At 38.4% G+C, this 16,031-nt stretch overlaps 2 protein-coding genes and 1 long non-coding RNA gene across 3 annotated transcripts in view; 2 read left to right on the top strand and 1 right to left on the bottom strand.

Annotated features, from left to right (window-relative positions):
- LOC135076068 (uncharacterized) overlaps window positions 1-16,031 on the bottom strand; it is a 239,062-nt gene that overhangs the window by 28,125 nt on the left and 194,906 nt on the right. Inside the window, exons 2-3 of the mRNA XM_063970525.1 lie at window positions 10,186-10,338; window positions 8,768-8,945 (exon numbers count right to left, since the gene is read on the bottom strand). Coding sequence (XP_063826595.1) covers window positions 8,768-8,945; window positions 10,186-10,338 — 331 coding nt within the window. The remainder of the gene's footprint in view (window positions 1-8,767; window positions 8,946-10,185; window positions 10,339-16,031) is intronic.
- Window positions 971-8,604, top strand: LOC135076039 (uncharacterized). Its single transcript, XR_010258167.1, has 2 exons — window positions 971-1,024; window positions 8,172-8,604. It is a non-coding gene; the product is annotated as an uncharacterized LOC135076039 (long non-coding RNA).
- Window positions 1,822-6,893, top strand: LOC135075930 (uncharacterized). The gene is made up of 4 exons (XM_063970377.1): window positions 1,822-1,972; window positions 3,017-3,079; window positions 6,112-6,273; window positions 6,886-6,893. Exons 1-4 carry the CDS (start codon window positions 1,822-1,824, stop codon window positions 6,891-6,893), a joined length of 384 nt encoding a protein of 127 aa, XP_063826447.1.

Raw genomic sequence — 16,031 nt, forward strand, 5'->3', positions numbered from 1 at the left:
ACTATACCAGATATCGAAAAACTGATCCTGAAAGTGCTTCACGAGCTCTTTCAAATGGTACCAATAACAGGTTACAGAATAAACGGGATCTATCCGAAAATTCAATGTTTCCAGCTTCCATACTAAATGTATGCCAACTACTCAATATTAGAAGTGTATTTTTTTTTAAACTTAAAATAAACTCGTAAATTGCATTCTTATTTAAAATTATTTATGGAAAACATTAGTTTTAGGCTTTATTTGCTATATTATTATCAAGAGATGAGTGCGCCATATCTGTGATAGTACTAAATGTATGTAAAGTAAATACTTCTTTACTTTAAGGTCTATGGTTTGTCTATGACTTTGACGTTTATCAAATGAATGTCATAGTGAAAAGTCATTGTGGAAAATATGAAGATATTTTCTCTCTTAAAATATTACTATTGGATAGAGTTCGTGAAGCACTTTTAGGATCAGTAACCAGTTTTACGATATCTTTTGTAGTTTTTATTATTATGAGACTGTACCAAATGTATGGAAGCCGGAAACATTGAATTTTTGGCTAGATCCAGTTTATTCTTTAACCTATTATTGGTACCGTTTGATAGAGCTCATGAAGCACTTTCAGGATCAGTAACTAGTTTTTTGATATCTTGTACACTTTAGAAATAATCGAGTGAGATCACTTATCGTTTCCACCCTGTATAGCCTATAGCCTTCCTCGATAAATGGGCTATATAACACTGAAATATTTTTTCAAATCGGACCGGTAGTTCCTGAGATTAGCGCGTTCAAGTAAACAAACAAACAAACTCTTAAGCTTTATAATATTAGTATAGATATTAACGTGCTCCCCAGCTTATAGTGTAGCATCAGTAGATGCTCTAAAATGTAAGCGAGTGTTGGCGCTTCTCGGGTCCTCGGGCTTCTTCGACATCGATCGGCCATCATCGTCTCCGCGCGAGGCGCCGGCACACTTCGTACGTGCCCGACGCCCACTCAGCCTCACGACCGTCACCGGTGTCAGACGCGGCCCTCCCACGTAGGCGCGAACTAGCGATATATTTATAATCATTACACCTATGAAATACAGTCCGCCTTTAATTTATATCTAACGTCTAGTAAGACCCTAACATTGGTCCTTATCTCGCCGTCTACTCGTCTGGTTCCTGAGTGATCGCTGTACAACTGCGTGTCACCGTTCGTCGTGGACTTTGACCGGAACAACGTGGAACCGTCGTCACCTTAGCCGCGTGGAAGAGGATCCTGGAGCTGATGTCACCTATTGTTGGGGAGTATACAGTTCATGCGTGAGTCGTTCCAATTAGTCGCTTCCCTAATTGTCTATTTTTTTTCAACTTTGCCGAAAATCGTTCTTATTTGCCAACTTAATTCATATTTTCTCATTCATCGTCTTGCTTCTCACTTTATCAGCCCGCAAACCTACTATCTGTCTCTTTCTTTTCGTATTTTTTTGCAAGCTCGTGTTTACGTACACGCGGTCAATAACCCTAACGGGACCCGCCTTCCTTACGTAATCGCACTAAACTGCATTGACTGCATCAATCAGCTGTTTGCGCGCTATTCATTCATTTTATTACGCATAATTTCCCTTTCTTTCATTAAACTTTACACGTGCTTGCTCAAATCAAAATGGCTGACATAAAATCTTTACTTAAAAAACGAAGCACGTATAAATGTAAGCTTACAATCTTTACCAATTATTTAAATTTATTAAACACTGGATCCACAATTTCAGAATTGCAACGTTTAGACCTCGAGGAACGCTTTAGTAGATTCAATGTTATGTACACTGAATTCGATGCATTGCAGAGCGAGATGATGATCCTGAGACATCATCTCGCTGGGGTCCTCCTCGAGATGCTCGAGGAGGACCCCGAGGACCTGCTCGAGGAGCGCGAGGACTTCGAGCGCCAGTACTTCAGCCAGGTGGCCCTCGCACGCTCTCTGCTTGGGGTTTCTTCCAAAGGTTCCGTATCAGACTCCAAACATGATAACACTAATGCACAATTCAATAACAACTTTGTTCGATTACCTAAAATCAATCTACCTAGCTTCGATGGGAACTATCAATACTGGCTCGAGTTTAGAGACACATTTATTTCGTTAATTCATGATAATAATAGCATAGACAATATTAACAAATTTCATTATTTGCGAGCTTCACTCCAAGGAAATGCAGCCTTAATTATAAAAAATATTGATTTTACCGGCGATAACTATAATGTGGCATGGGACTTATTATGCGAACGTTTTAATAACAATCGCCTTCTTATAGACAATCATTTGCAGGCAATATTTGATGTTGAGCCCGTATTGAGGGAGTCCAGTACTTCTCTTAGAAACTTAGTTGATGTAATCAATAAAAACATTAGAGCCCTTACAACATTAAAACAACCTACTGAACATTGGCATACTCTTCTTATTTTTATATTGGCTAAAAAGTTGGACATAACAACAAGTCGCCACTGGGAAGAGTATCGCAATGAGTTGTCTATTGAACCCACTTTACATCAATTTTGTACTTTTATAGGAAGGAAAGCGGACTTATTGGAATCAATTGAAACAAATCATAACTCGTCTAATAATAATATATTGGTTGCCTTAAATAATAATCATACAAACTTAAATAAACAAACACAACAAAATAAAAAATCAAATAATAATAACAGTTATAATAATAGTAAACAAAACTTTTTAACTTGTCCGCTTTGCTCCCAACGCCATTTACTATTTTCGTGTGAATCTTTTAGAGCTTTGTCTATTGAGAACCGCATACAAAACGCAAAGGATTTTAAAGTTTGTCTTAACTGCTTACGCCCTGGTCATTTTGCTAAGCAATGCAAGCTCACTCATTGCAAATATTGTAAAACTAAACACAACACTCTTTTACATTTGGAATCACAAAATTTAGTACCTTTTATTAATCCTTTGCCTTCTGCTATTGACAATGTTACCTCCGCAGCTACTTCCTTGCAGATTGCTACTTCTTCCCATGTTTTACTGTCCACAGCATTGGTGAACGTCTTGAACACTTCGGGCGAGAAGTACACTGCCCGGCTACTACTGGACAACGGTAGTACAGCCAACTTCGTAACGCAACGCTTGTGTGACAAGTTGGGTTTGTCACGATGCGGCACGAGAACAAAGGTCACAGGTATCAACAACCATATCTCTTCAAGTACACAGTCTTGTAACCTCACAATCGAGTCTTTATGCTGTGCCTACAATCTAGATATAGTGTGTCATGTCTTGCCTGAGATCTCTAATGTTCTACCCTCTTCTTTCGTGAACATAAATCACGTACCTATCCCCCCAGGTCTTCAGTTAGCTGACCCGAATTTCAATATTCCGTCGGTCATCGACATCCTGGTAGGCGCGGAAGTCTTTTGGAATGTCTTAGGTTCCAATTTCATTGATTTAGGTAAAAATCTCCCCAAATTGTGTGAAACAAAGTTTGGCTGGTTGGTTTCAGGAAGCGTATCATGCCAAAAGAATAGCACTACTTTTCAGTCCTGTAACCACACAAGTTTAGCCCCTACTCCTGACCTATCTCAATTTTGGGAACTTGATTATGTCTCACCTAATCACTCACAATCCTTAGAGGAAAGAGCATGTGAGAAACATTTTTTTGAGACAACCTTCCGCAAGGACGACGGTCGTTTTGTCGTCTCTATGCCACTGAAACAAGATCCAAGTTTACTGGGACTCTCTTACGAAAACGCTAAATGTAGGTTCTTGTCGTTAGAACGACGTTTTCACCGCGATCCCATCTTCAAAGATCGTTATTTTGATTTCATGCACGAGTATGAATCACTAGGTCACATGACATTAGACAATGATTGCGCCTCTATGCTTAACAGCTCTAAGGGAAGTTATTTTATTCCACATCACGGCGTTATTAGGGAGTCTAGTTCCACTACTAAGCTTCGCGTAGTTTTCGACGCTTCAGCTCCCACTTCTTCAGGAGTGTCTCTTAATGACCTCCAAATGGTAGGGCCTGTCGTTCAAGATGATCTATTCTCCATTTTAATACGCTTTCGCCAACATAGGTACGTGATTTCGGGCGACGTAGAAAAGATGTACAGAGCGATAGAAATAAATCCCATCCAACGACCCTTACAAAAAATCATATTTCGGTTCGATACAAAGGAACCTCTTAAAACCTACACTTTAAATACAGTAACGTATGGTACTGCTTCTGCGCCATATTTGGCCACCAAATGTCTAGTGAGCCTCGCGGACAATTTAGAAGACAGTCAAGTTAAATCCGCTATACAACGTGATTTTTACGTAGATGACTTCCTCCATTCTGCTAGTTCAATTTCAGAAACCATCGATGTTGCTAAACAAGTAGCATCGGTACTGTCTTCAGCCCAACTTCATCTACGTAAATGGAAATCAAATTCTCCCGAAATTTTGTCTCAAATTAGTGGCGCGCATTCTGGTGAGCCAAATAATTCTATTGACTTTTCAGAGCAGGGCCAAGGCAACTGTCAGTCTAAAACTTTAGGTCTTCATTGGATATGTAATACAGACAACTTAACCTTTTCAATTCATATAGAACATTCTAAAATCATAACAAACGTCACATTCTTTCGGTAATAAGCCAAATTTTTGATCCCCTGGGACTTGTGGGACCATGTGTCGTCGAAGCAAAAATCATTATGCAACGTTTGTGGCTAGAAAAGTACGATTGGGATGACACGGTTTCACTTGAAATTAGGGACTTATGGTTTTTGTTTGAAAGTACTTTATCTTTTCTTAACAAACTTAGCATCCCACGCTGGATTTCTTGTGAGGAATCGTCTATTTACGAGGTCCATGTTTTCACAGATGCATCCGAGAAGGCCTATGGAGCTTGCCTGTACATTCGATCTTACAACCCTGGCTCAAACTCGGTGCATGTTCAACTTGTGGCGTCTAGAAACCGCATAGCTCCCATAAAACCCACCACCATACCTAGACTTGAACTCTGTGGTGCGTTGTTAGGTGCAAGACTGTGTACAAAAGTAGTTAACTCGCTTACTTTGCACATAGATAAATGTAGATTTTGGTGTGACTCCACAATAGTTTTAGGTTGGCTGTCAACTCCATCTACTCAATTAAAACCCTTTGTGCGAAATAGAGTCAACGAAATTCAAGAGAGTACTTGTGGTCATACCTGGAGCTACGTGCCGTCAAAGGACAACCCGGCAGATCTCGTTTCACGGGGCCTAAGAGCTGACGTCATTGGCGACACCCATCTATGGTGGTCTGGACCTTCATTTTTAACACAGAGTGAAAATGAATGGCCCGTCATGCCTAATGTCGTGAAGCGTGATCTACCTGAAGTAGCTTCTCACATCATTAGCAGTAGTGATGCTGTAGATAATGCTTGTAGTCGTAGTAGCGCTTTCTTAACCAATAACATTGACATAACAATTATTCAATCTTTAATATCGCAATACTCAAGCTTTACTAAGTTACAGCGAGTTGTAGCCTATTTGTGTAGATTTGTTCATAACCTTAAAAACATAAATAATAAAAGGTGTGGCAATCTCTCTTTATTTGAATTAAAAAGTTCTCATGACTTAATTTTACATTGTGCTCAACTTCAAATGTTTCCTAACGAATACAAATTATTACAGTCCAAGAAGACATTGCCACACAAAAATAAATTGATTCCATTATCACCATTTTTAGATAACAATGGTCTTATTCGCGTAGGCGGGAGGCTTGATAATTCCCCCTACGACTATAATTTAAAACATCCAATCTTATTATGTGGCTCTCATTACATTACTAAACTTATCTTTCAAATGCAACATATAAAACTTTTACATGCCGGCCCTCAATTACTTTTGGCTAGCGTTCGCCAAACCTATTGGCCTCTTAAAGGCAGAAATCTTTCAAAGCATGTTGTTAACAAATGTGTAATTTGTTACAGACATAGAGCTCAAAATGTACAACCTGTAATGGGACAGCTACCTCTTAATAGAACACAATTAGATTTTCCATTTCAAAACTGTAATGTTGACTATGCTGGCCCAGTTTTGATAGCCGATCGAAAGGGACGTGGTTGTAAGTTGTTGAAATCTTATCTGTGCATTTTTGTTTGTTCTGCAGTGAAGGCTGTACATTTGGAGCTTGTTACGGACCTCACCACCGAAGCTTACATGGCTGCTCTGAATCGGTTCGTGGCGCGGCGAGGCAAGCCTCAAAGCATCACGTCCGATAATGGCACTAACTTTGTCGGTGCATCGAATGATCTGCAAAGGTTCCTTTCGAGTAATAATCTTGCATCTCATATAGCACAGGAAGGCATTGAATTTATTTTTACTCCTCCCTACACACTAGGGTGTCCCGAAATATCTTTTTTTATATTTTCGCTACACAAGACCCCTCAAAAGTTGCGTCATAAGATGTAGATTACCGTAAAAATAATTAAAAAAATATAAAATAATGTCTCAAGGGCTCTACCGGCATTTTTATGTCTCAAAAAATCACTTAATTAGCCCTTCACTGTTGGTCATCTATTATATTTTTTTCACAATTATTTCATTTTATTTTGTAATAACAGTGGCAGTGGAACCCTATGGTATGATTTGCAGGCAATGACAGACTAGGACTAGTGAGGAATAGGTTTGGTTCGAACTAGCAGAATTCATATTTTGACTTGTTTTTCTCAAATTTTCTACTCCTTCGGCGAGACTGTTGGTATTGTTTTTGTTGAGGTTTAATTGCAGTAAGGTATCGCACCGTACTTTTTTGTTATAATATTACATACTTTTAGCATAAATTTAACAAAAAATTAGCAATATATGGTAGTAATATACTTTTTGATTTTTTTCAGGTAAAAACTACCTAGTCAAAAATCTTTATAATATTATATTTAAACAGAATACTAATTGACATGTTAAATAGTTTTAGCATACTATTAAATATAAATAACATTTATGTACATTACATACACTTACTAGCTGAAGTTTTTGTTGTCTACGCAGTTTTTTATCAATGGTGAACTTCAACGGAAGTAAAAATATATTTTTAGTTATGAAACGCATACATGTTATATATCAAATTACAGACAATTTAATACACTTCTTTGGCTCGTGTAAAACTTTTAGTAGAGTATAAGACATTTTGTAAAAAAATGATTTAAAAAGTAGTATCACAACAATGTAAAAAAAATCAATTTTCCTTTAATCACTAACTAAAGGTTGATTTAATCGATACAATTTATACCACAAAATATCAAGCGCACACGTAGAGCTATCATTTAAATAAAAAAGTAATGGAATCGGACAAATGGTTTTCAAGTTATGGTTGATTTTCTAAAATTGACTGCCATTTTTGTTAGCTTCCACTTAGAGATGCCAATCATTGTTTTATAATAGCGTAGTAAAATTATTAACCTGCTGTGAGAAGGGAATTGAGTATCCTCGAATTAAATCGATATCTTGGCTGACCCATGGATTAATTAGGAATACATAAAAATCGCGCGCGTAAATGCCTAATTCTGGTCAAAAAGCCAATTCTGTTTTGAAAGTATTTATGGATTTATTGGTTTTTAAACTATTTTAAACCTTGCTGTGACTCATTGTGTACCCTCAAATTTCATAAAAACGCTATTTTTGTATTATTAATAGTTTATGTTAGGAACCCCTAAAATAGCAATTTAAATTTTTTTTAAGGACAGGTAGAGGCCTCAAGATGACAGATATCTCAATAAATTTAATGCTTATCGTAATCTATATGTCAAAACGCAACTTTTGATACCTCTTGCGTAACCGTACCTCAAAAAAAATTTTTTCCCATACAACGACGGGACACCCTACTACACACCCCATTTTAATTCATTAGCCGAAGCTGCAGTCAAATCATGCAAGCATCATTTAAAAAGATTATTGCATCTCACTCATTTTACATTCGAGGAAATGATAACTTGCCTTTGTAAAATCGAGGCCGTCCTCAATTCACGACCTCTTACCTCTCTTTCTTCTGACCCTAACGATTTTTCGGCTCTTACACCTTCCCATTTCCTAATTGGGCGACCATTGCTGACTGTACCTCACCCTCATGTGGCTGACGTCACTATCACCCGTCTGGATCGATGGAAACGCATCCAACACGTTCAGCAACACTTCTGGCGACGGTTTCATAACGAGAATGTCTCTCTGCTACAGACCAAGACGAAATGGTTGGCATCCACAGGCGAGGTCAAGCCTGGACAGCTGGTGCTCATCAAGGAGAAGACCCCGCCACTGCTCTGGTCACTAGGGCGGGTCGTAAAGACCTATCCAGGCGTGGATGGCATCACCAGGGTGGCCGAGTTGAAGACCAAGAGGGGGACCATACGTCGAGCCTTCAACTGCATCTGCCCGCTTCCACTTCATTGAAGAAGATGACTCTTCAACCCGGGGAGTATGTTGGCGCTTCTCGGGTCCTCGGGCTTCTTCGACATCGATCGGCCATCATCGTCTCCGCGCGAGGCGCCGGCACACTTCGTACGTGCCCGACGCCCACTCAGCCTCACGACCGTCACCGGTGTCAGACGCGGCCCTCCCACGTAGGCGCGAACTAGCGATATATTTATAATCATTACACCTATGAAATACAGTCCGCCTTTAATTTATATCTAACGTCTAGTAAGACCCTAACAGCGAGTATAAAATGCTCGCTGTGTTGATGGATGATCAATAGGTACACCGAGAAGGCTTGGTTTTCAAAGGTTTTCAATTATATTCCTTTTTGTGGCTGTTATTATCAGGGATAGTAATACCTTGCCCACGCTAGGCGAGTTGTCGGTTACAAACCGGACCAGCACCGGCCTCTCGGACCCCGCCACGAAGCCGAAGCCCAGCTCGGGGTCTCGCTCCAAGACCACGTCCCGGGGGGCGGGGGGAGACTCGCACGAGCAGCCTTCGGGCGCCACGTACGTAGTCGTTTTGTTGACGTGACTGAAATTAATAAAATGGGGGAATTAATTCAAGGCAAAGCAGGCAAAATCAAAAACATTTATTCAGTTTAGACCACAAGTGGCACTTATGAACGACAAAATGTAAATAATAAAAAAAAGGTAGCCCTTATGGGGCACTTAACATGTCTCCGTATCTTTTGGGCCCTACCAGCGCTTCGAGACAAACATATTATTATGGCAAGTGCTGAGAAGAAACGCCGGAACAAACTCAGTCACCACTTATTGCCAGGAATTATCTAACGGTAAGAACAGCCAAATTTAAGTACATCAAATATGTGCAGACTGAACTGACCACGCATCCTTGTCATCAATATAGTCTCGAACCTTGTAGTACAAATAGATCAATTTATAGATTTACCTCTAATAAGATTTTCGTGTACTTACTTCTTATTACGTACAGATAATAGCATCTGATCAAAGCTATAGTGATGGTGATGATGCTTTCGACCGATTCCTACTATGTACAAAGTAACTACAAAGTCCCTCCTAGTGCTTTTTAAAAGCCTATTTGCAAAATAAATGAGTTCTAAGAGTGTTATTGGTACTGGTACGCTCGAAAATGACTGATATAGCCGACCATGGCAATGACATCGCAAACGCAATGAGGATAGGTACGGTACCATAATGACTGTAGAGCAGTAGTGCTCATATAATTTAATTTGTTTAGCCACAGGCTTAACAAACATTCGCAATCTTCAGAGGTCAGAGGCTTCGGTCTATCTCAAGAAGTCATAATCGTGCTCCATGTGTTCGTGATATACAGTGTGTTCGGGCATGTAGTGATCAAACTTTAGGGGCGTAATTTATGGACAATTTTATCGATGAAAATACTTCAGGGGCTTGACCCATTTCTCGCAAAATTACATGGATTTATGATTTTAATTTTTAGTTTTTACCTCTTCCTTCAAAAAAAAGTGAAAGCGTGGGTGACTATACACTAATAAGCAAACATTTTATATCATTCGATAGCCAATAAAATTATCTATTAGTAGTAGCGGTTACATAGCGCGGCTAGTCAAGTTTTCAGGTTATCTGATTCTTTCAGGCAGTGCATTTTCGCATGTAAACAGCGCTATGGAACAGCTGAGAAGGGGTATCTTAGTTCAACAATAGCATCGAAACTAATAGACGTAGACTAATAACATTCATTTTGTAGAATAGCTCAAATGCTGATGATCTAGGACATAAAATTCACAGTCAAATAAAAGAGTTTCACTCACTTGATGTAGTAAGGCTTCCCATGGCTATCCATGGCCTGCTCCCAGCCATAGGGCAGGTCATCCTCGTCCTCCGCCTGGCTGCCGCTGCTGCCTTCCCTGCTGGAAGGCCAGCTCTCCGCCGGCGGTAGCCAGCTCGCCGTCCGCGTGATATGGCTGGAACAAGAGATTCTTTATTAGTATTTTTTTTTTTTTATGTGATAGGAGGCAAACGAGCAGACGGATCACCTGATGGTAAGTGATTACCGTCGCCCATAGACACCCGCAGACCCAGGGGCGTTACAGGTGCGTTGCCGGCCTTTAAGATAAAGATACGCTCTCCTCTTGAAAGCTTGCAGGTCGTATCCGTCCGGAAACACCGCAGACGACAGTCCATTCCACAGTTTGGTTGTACGGGGCAGGAAGTTATTGTATGATTTGAGACAACATTATTATTTATTAATAGTGTGCACTTTAGTTATACAGATTTGGGCCTCGGAAAAGGCTTAGGCTAAGTTGCACCACCTTAATATAACCGTGACTATAACGACCGGTGTTTATTGTACGGATTTTGACAGAATTTGGACGTTTGTTAAAGTAAAAGTAAGATGGTGCAACCCAAGCCTTAACGTTTTTCTTTTTTTTGTAGACATTAATAATTTTCCTATTTCGAAAGTTTTATTTTGGTAAGGTAAGTGAGGGCTCGATGGCCCTAAATATGGCGTGTATCGTGGTTTCGATGCGTAGAAAATAAAGCATTACGCGAGATCATGTAAAAAACGTGGATTTATTTAAAAACTAGCTGACCCGGCGAACTTTGTTCCGCCTTAATGGCAATAAATAAGCAGACTTTTTTTTTAATTTCAAACGGGATAAAAAGTATCCTATGTCCTTCTCCTGGCTCTAAACTACCTCCCTGACAATTTTCAGCTAAATCGGTTCAGCCGTTCTTGAGTTATAAGTGGAGTAACTAACACGACTTTCTTTTATATACAGGGTGTTTCTTGTAAGGTGTCAAGCCGAAGGCAGGTGATAGGTGAGGACTAGACCTATCGATTTCACCCCCATGTATGTTCTACGATTTTTCATAGTTTAGAAGTTATCGTTAATTTTGTAATTTTTTCAAATTGTATGACCCAGTAGGCTTTAAATTTTTTTATCTTTTTTTTGGGTCGACTTTTCTCAGATTTCTTTTTTTTGACAGATTCCCTATTAATTGCAGATTTTTGAAAAAAAATAATCAACTTCCTATCTTTGATGCAAGATACAAAATTTTTGCTAGAAACATAAAAAATATGCTTTTAGCGGAACATTCTAAAATTTTCAACTTAAAAGTTAAAAAAAAAAACAAAATTCCATAGGTCCAAAATAATTTTAAAAACTGCGCAGTTTTCTGAACTTTCATAATAACACAAAAAAACATGTACTTAATAGGCCATTATTTTCTGTAATCGCTCCACTAAAGTGGTAAGTCGGAGATTCCGTTACATGTTTTTGACTTTCTTAGGACTAAGTAATGTTTGCAATCCCTTAAGTTTACGTTATGTAGAACACATTTAGAGACAATAACTGAACAGAACATTGTTTTATCCACAACGAGGAAGCTCTTGCCCTTCATCTGGTATACAATAGGGAATATGAAAATATTGATGAACTGCGGACAAAGCTGACTGAAGCACAAAACCAAATTAAAATGAAGAAGAAGGTTTTACGAAGATTTTTTTGCGTCGTTGTCGAATGTGCATTCAGGTCAACGGCGGACATTATGAACATTTACTTTAAAATAAATCATTACACCCATTTTTGCTCTCTCTCTCTCTCTCTCTCTTTATCTCTCTCTCTCTCTCTCTCACACACACACACACACACACACACACACACACACACACACACACAAACTCTTTCCCTTTCTCTCACACTCTAATATGTAGGTAGTTATATCGAATTTAATCGTAAAGTAACAACCACCACTGTGGTCTAGTGGTAAGGCCACCTATTTAGGACAGCCAATTCCTCTGTGGTTTAGGATTCCGAGTGAAGCTCGCTGATCATCCATCAGTTTTCATCAGGTCAGATGAAGGGCAAGAGATTCCTCGTTGTGGATAAAAAAATGTTCTGTTCAGTTATTGTCTTTAAATGTGTTCTAAGTAACGTAAACTTAGAGAATTGCAATCATTAGTTAGTCCTAAGAAAGTCAAAAACATGTAACGGAATCTCCGACTTACCACATTAGTGGAGCGATTACAGAAAATAATGGCCTATTAAGTACATGTTTTTTTGTGTTATTATGAAAGTTCAGAAAACTGCGCAGTTTTTAAAATTATTTTGGACCTATGGAATTTCTTCTTTTTTTTTTAACTTTTAAGTTGAAAATTTTAGAATATTCCGCTAATAGCATATTTTTTATGTTTCTAGCAAAAATTTTGTATCTTGCATCAAAGATAGGAAGTTGATTATTTTTTTAAAAAATCTGCAATTAATAGGGAATCTGTCAAAAAAAAGAAATCTGAGAAAAGTCGACCCAAAAAAAAGATAAAAAAATTTAAAGCCTACTGGGTTATACAATTTGAAAAAATCACAAAATTGACGATAACTTCTAAACTATGAAAAATCGTAGAACATACATGGGGGTGAAATCGATAGGTCTAGTCCTCACCTATCACCTGCCTTCGGCTTGACACCTTACAAGAAACACCCTGTATATAGATAATTACAAATTAAACGAGTCGTGGAAAATATATTATGCATTTTCGAGGACGATTCGAGGGTCGTAAGCGAGAAGAGAAACAAAAGAGTAACGATATTCAGCGATGAAAAAACAACGTAATTTTCTCGGTGGCCAGTGTCGCGCGGCCAAGGAGGTCACAAGCACAACAAGGTCCTAAAAATTAAATTACAAATAATTAGTTACTTGACGTTTAGTTATTTACAACTTTCTCCTCAGCTTTATTTATTAGGTTAGGTATCCTAACTTTAAATGCGATGAAATTCTGTTTGAAATCCTGAAGAATATTCAGGAACTCTATAATTTACGTGTTTTATCGCCTAAACAATCACCCTAATGTATTGCCTTACGCCTAAAATGATTCCCAGCGCAATAAAAATACAATATTGCGCGAAGTTGCAAAGAATTGCGCGAATTTATTATAATGAGAGCCACGATAAGGCGGGGGAATGTAAACGTGTTTGTCCTGGAAGCCACAGTATAGTAAAAGTAAGAAGGTTCAAAGTCATAGATTAAAACAAAAACAATATTAAAACAAGAGAGACAGATCTCCAATATTAGAGTTGGCACCTAATTCAAAAAAGCTTTTTCTTGTACACATTTCAAAACAACTTTATTTAATCCTGTACTTTATCCTATTTAATTTTTAAGACGTTCATATGACATAAAGCAGAAAAAGATCGTCACTGTTGTCAGCTTAGTTCTCCATAGGTGTGAATATCTGAATTATTAAATGAATATCTTAATTTATTTATCGATATGTTTGGCCGGTCATCGAAACTTTTTAAAAATTCGAACAACACGAGTACATTTTTTATTTATTTTTCTTTTGAAATCGAATTTCGAATTCGGAACAATATTTTCGTGCGTTTGTTTTTACTGATTGTTAAGTACTGAGTCTACTGTTTCTCAGTATTGTGTGTACTTTTATCAGGAGGGTCCAGAGTCCGGGGAGTACAAAGTGCGAATTGCCCGTAGAATAGGTGCGGAAAAATACACCCTAAAAGGCTTTGAGTGGGTGTTGAAATTTTGAGCTGGGGACGTCCCAGCTCGCCTGGTTGTTTAAGCTGTAATGACGGTTAGGAGCAACTTGTTTAACATGCTTTGACAAGTCGTTTAATCTTGTAACTTTGCAGATTTTGTTTTTAAAGAATAATGAAAAATTTTGTAAAGGGCGATACGACTTTAGACGAGAAAAAACTGTTTTAGAAGGCGGTGTTAGGCTGCCTGACGGATGGCCTAGTAAAATCCTATTAAAGGTGAATGTTTCTTTATTAGATAGTTACTATTTACGTTCACTAAAATGCATTATTACACTGTATGCTCTAGCGACGCTTTCGCGATTGCCAAAGCTCGATCAGAGGGCTTTTAATGCGAGTTTACATCAAATGTTGTCACTAGTGAGCGCGTAAAAAAATTGACTGAAATTTATGATGGATTGTACAGCACCTCTAGGGCTCTAGCGGATACGTTCAAGAACTAAAATCTTCATACATTTTTAAACGCGCTCACTAGTGACTTTTGATGTAAACTCACACAGCCCTCAGGCCGAATATTTCACTAAAAAAAGTTTAGCAACTTGAATAAACAAACTGACTCCAAATCAGCAAAAAGGTACCTTAATAATAACGTAGAAACAAGTGAATAATTCTCAAGTTAGCAAGTCCGTAGTCGTCAATTTTCATTTTGTAATTTCGTATGAAAAATGATAGAACTTTGCGAAATTTTTCAGGCGATATTACCGCAAAATATTTGCTTGCGTGCGCACTTTATAATAATGGCGGCTCGATTTGGCAGTTTTTCTTCGATTAAGTTTATATTGGGGAGGTTATGAGCAATGAAAATATTCATTAAGTTCGCTGGGGTTAGCTCGATGCTGACATAAAATTATTTATGAGGTTAATGTCAAAAATAATATAATGATTACTAGTTTATTACTATAACTAGATGAAAACCCGGCTTCGCTCGGGTGAAAGGACAATGTTCGTTCTCCATACATTGTTCGCCTAAGAACCAACAATTTTGACATATTACTACCCGAAAGCGAAATAATACGATTCTGTGTGTAAGAACAATGATTCCTGATGGACACTTGCCATAAAATTAATGATTAAGAATATTAAATCACAGCGATTTTATAATATGTCGTTTATGACAACATGGCGTCTAATGTATTGTGTGAATGTATGAACACCGATTCGCGAAAAATGTTTTGTATTGTCGTCACGCCGAGTCGCAGCCAAATAGTATAAAATAATAGAACAAGTTTTAGAAATACAACTCGGCATTCCACTTTTATAAATGCCCACATATTGCACGTAAATAAACAACATGAATCGTAGGTTGTTTCCACCCTTGATCTCTGACACATGAAATAAACTCCTATTGTATTATAGATATCGAAGCCGAATCGTATATAATAATAGAATGGGTTTTGGAGATCACTCGGGGTTCCACTTTTATAAAATACCTACATATTACATAAAAATATCACGAATCATGAGTTTTCTTTTCACCATTTACATCTGACACGAGATAACAAACTCCTATCTCCATGACTACCATCGTAGTCTATGCCAAAGACTACAATATTTTAAGCAAGAAGTTTCAAACCTTAGCGGCTACGGTAACCCCTGGGCCACATACATCATGATAACATTCGGTCGACACCGGAACGAAGTCTTGCGATTATGCAAAAAAGCATCGTATTCTAGTGCGGCTATATCACGTTCAACCGGGGTTTTAATTCGACTAAAGTCCTGACTAAAGACTGGAAGAAAATACGCCGCATTGTATGAGTACTTCGTGTTCGTTAAAGCGGCTTCAGATCTAGAGCCCACATAGTTTTCTTTCCAATAATATCCGCAAGTAGCGCTGCATGATCTTCACAACAAAAACGGCAATAGTTATTAAGGTGCCAAAATTATATGATTACTTTGGCACGGTATTATACACGTTCGAAGATTTGTCATTTTCATTCATTTCTTCATCATCATCATCATTTCAGCCACAGGACGTCCACTACTGAACATAGGCCTCCCCCAATGATTTCCACATCGCACGGTTGGTAGCGGCCTGCATCCAGCGCCTTCCCGCTACCTTTATCAGGTCGTCGGTCCACCTTGTGGTGGGTTGACATTGCAGA

This window comes from Ostrinia nubilalis, chromosome 11, assembly GCF_963855985.1.
Source record: "Ostrinia nubilalis chromosome 11, ilOstNubi1.1, whole genome shotgun sequence".
NCBI classification, from domain to species: domain Eukaryota; kingdom Metazoa; phylum Arthropoda; class Insecta; order Lepidoptera; family Crambidae; genus Ostrinia; species Ostrinia nubilalis.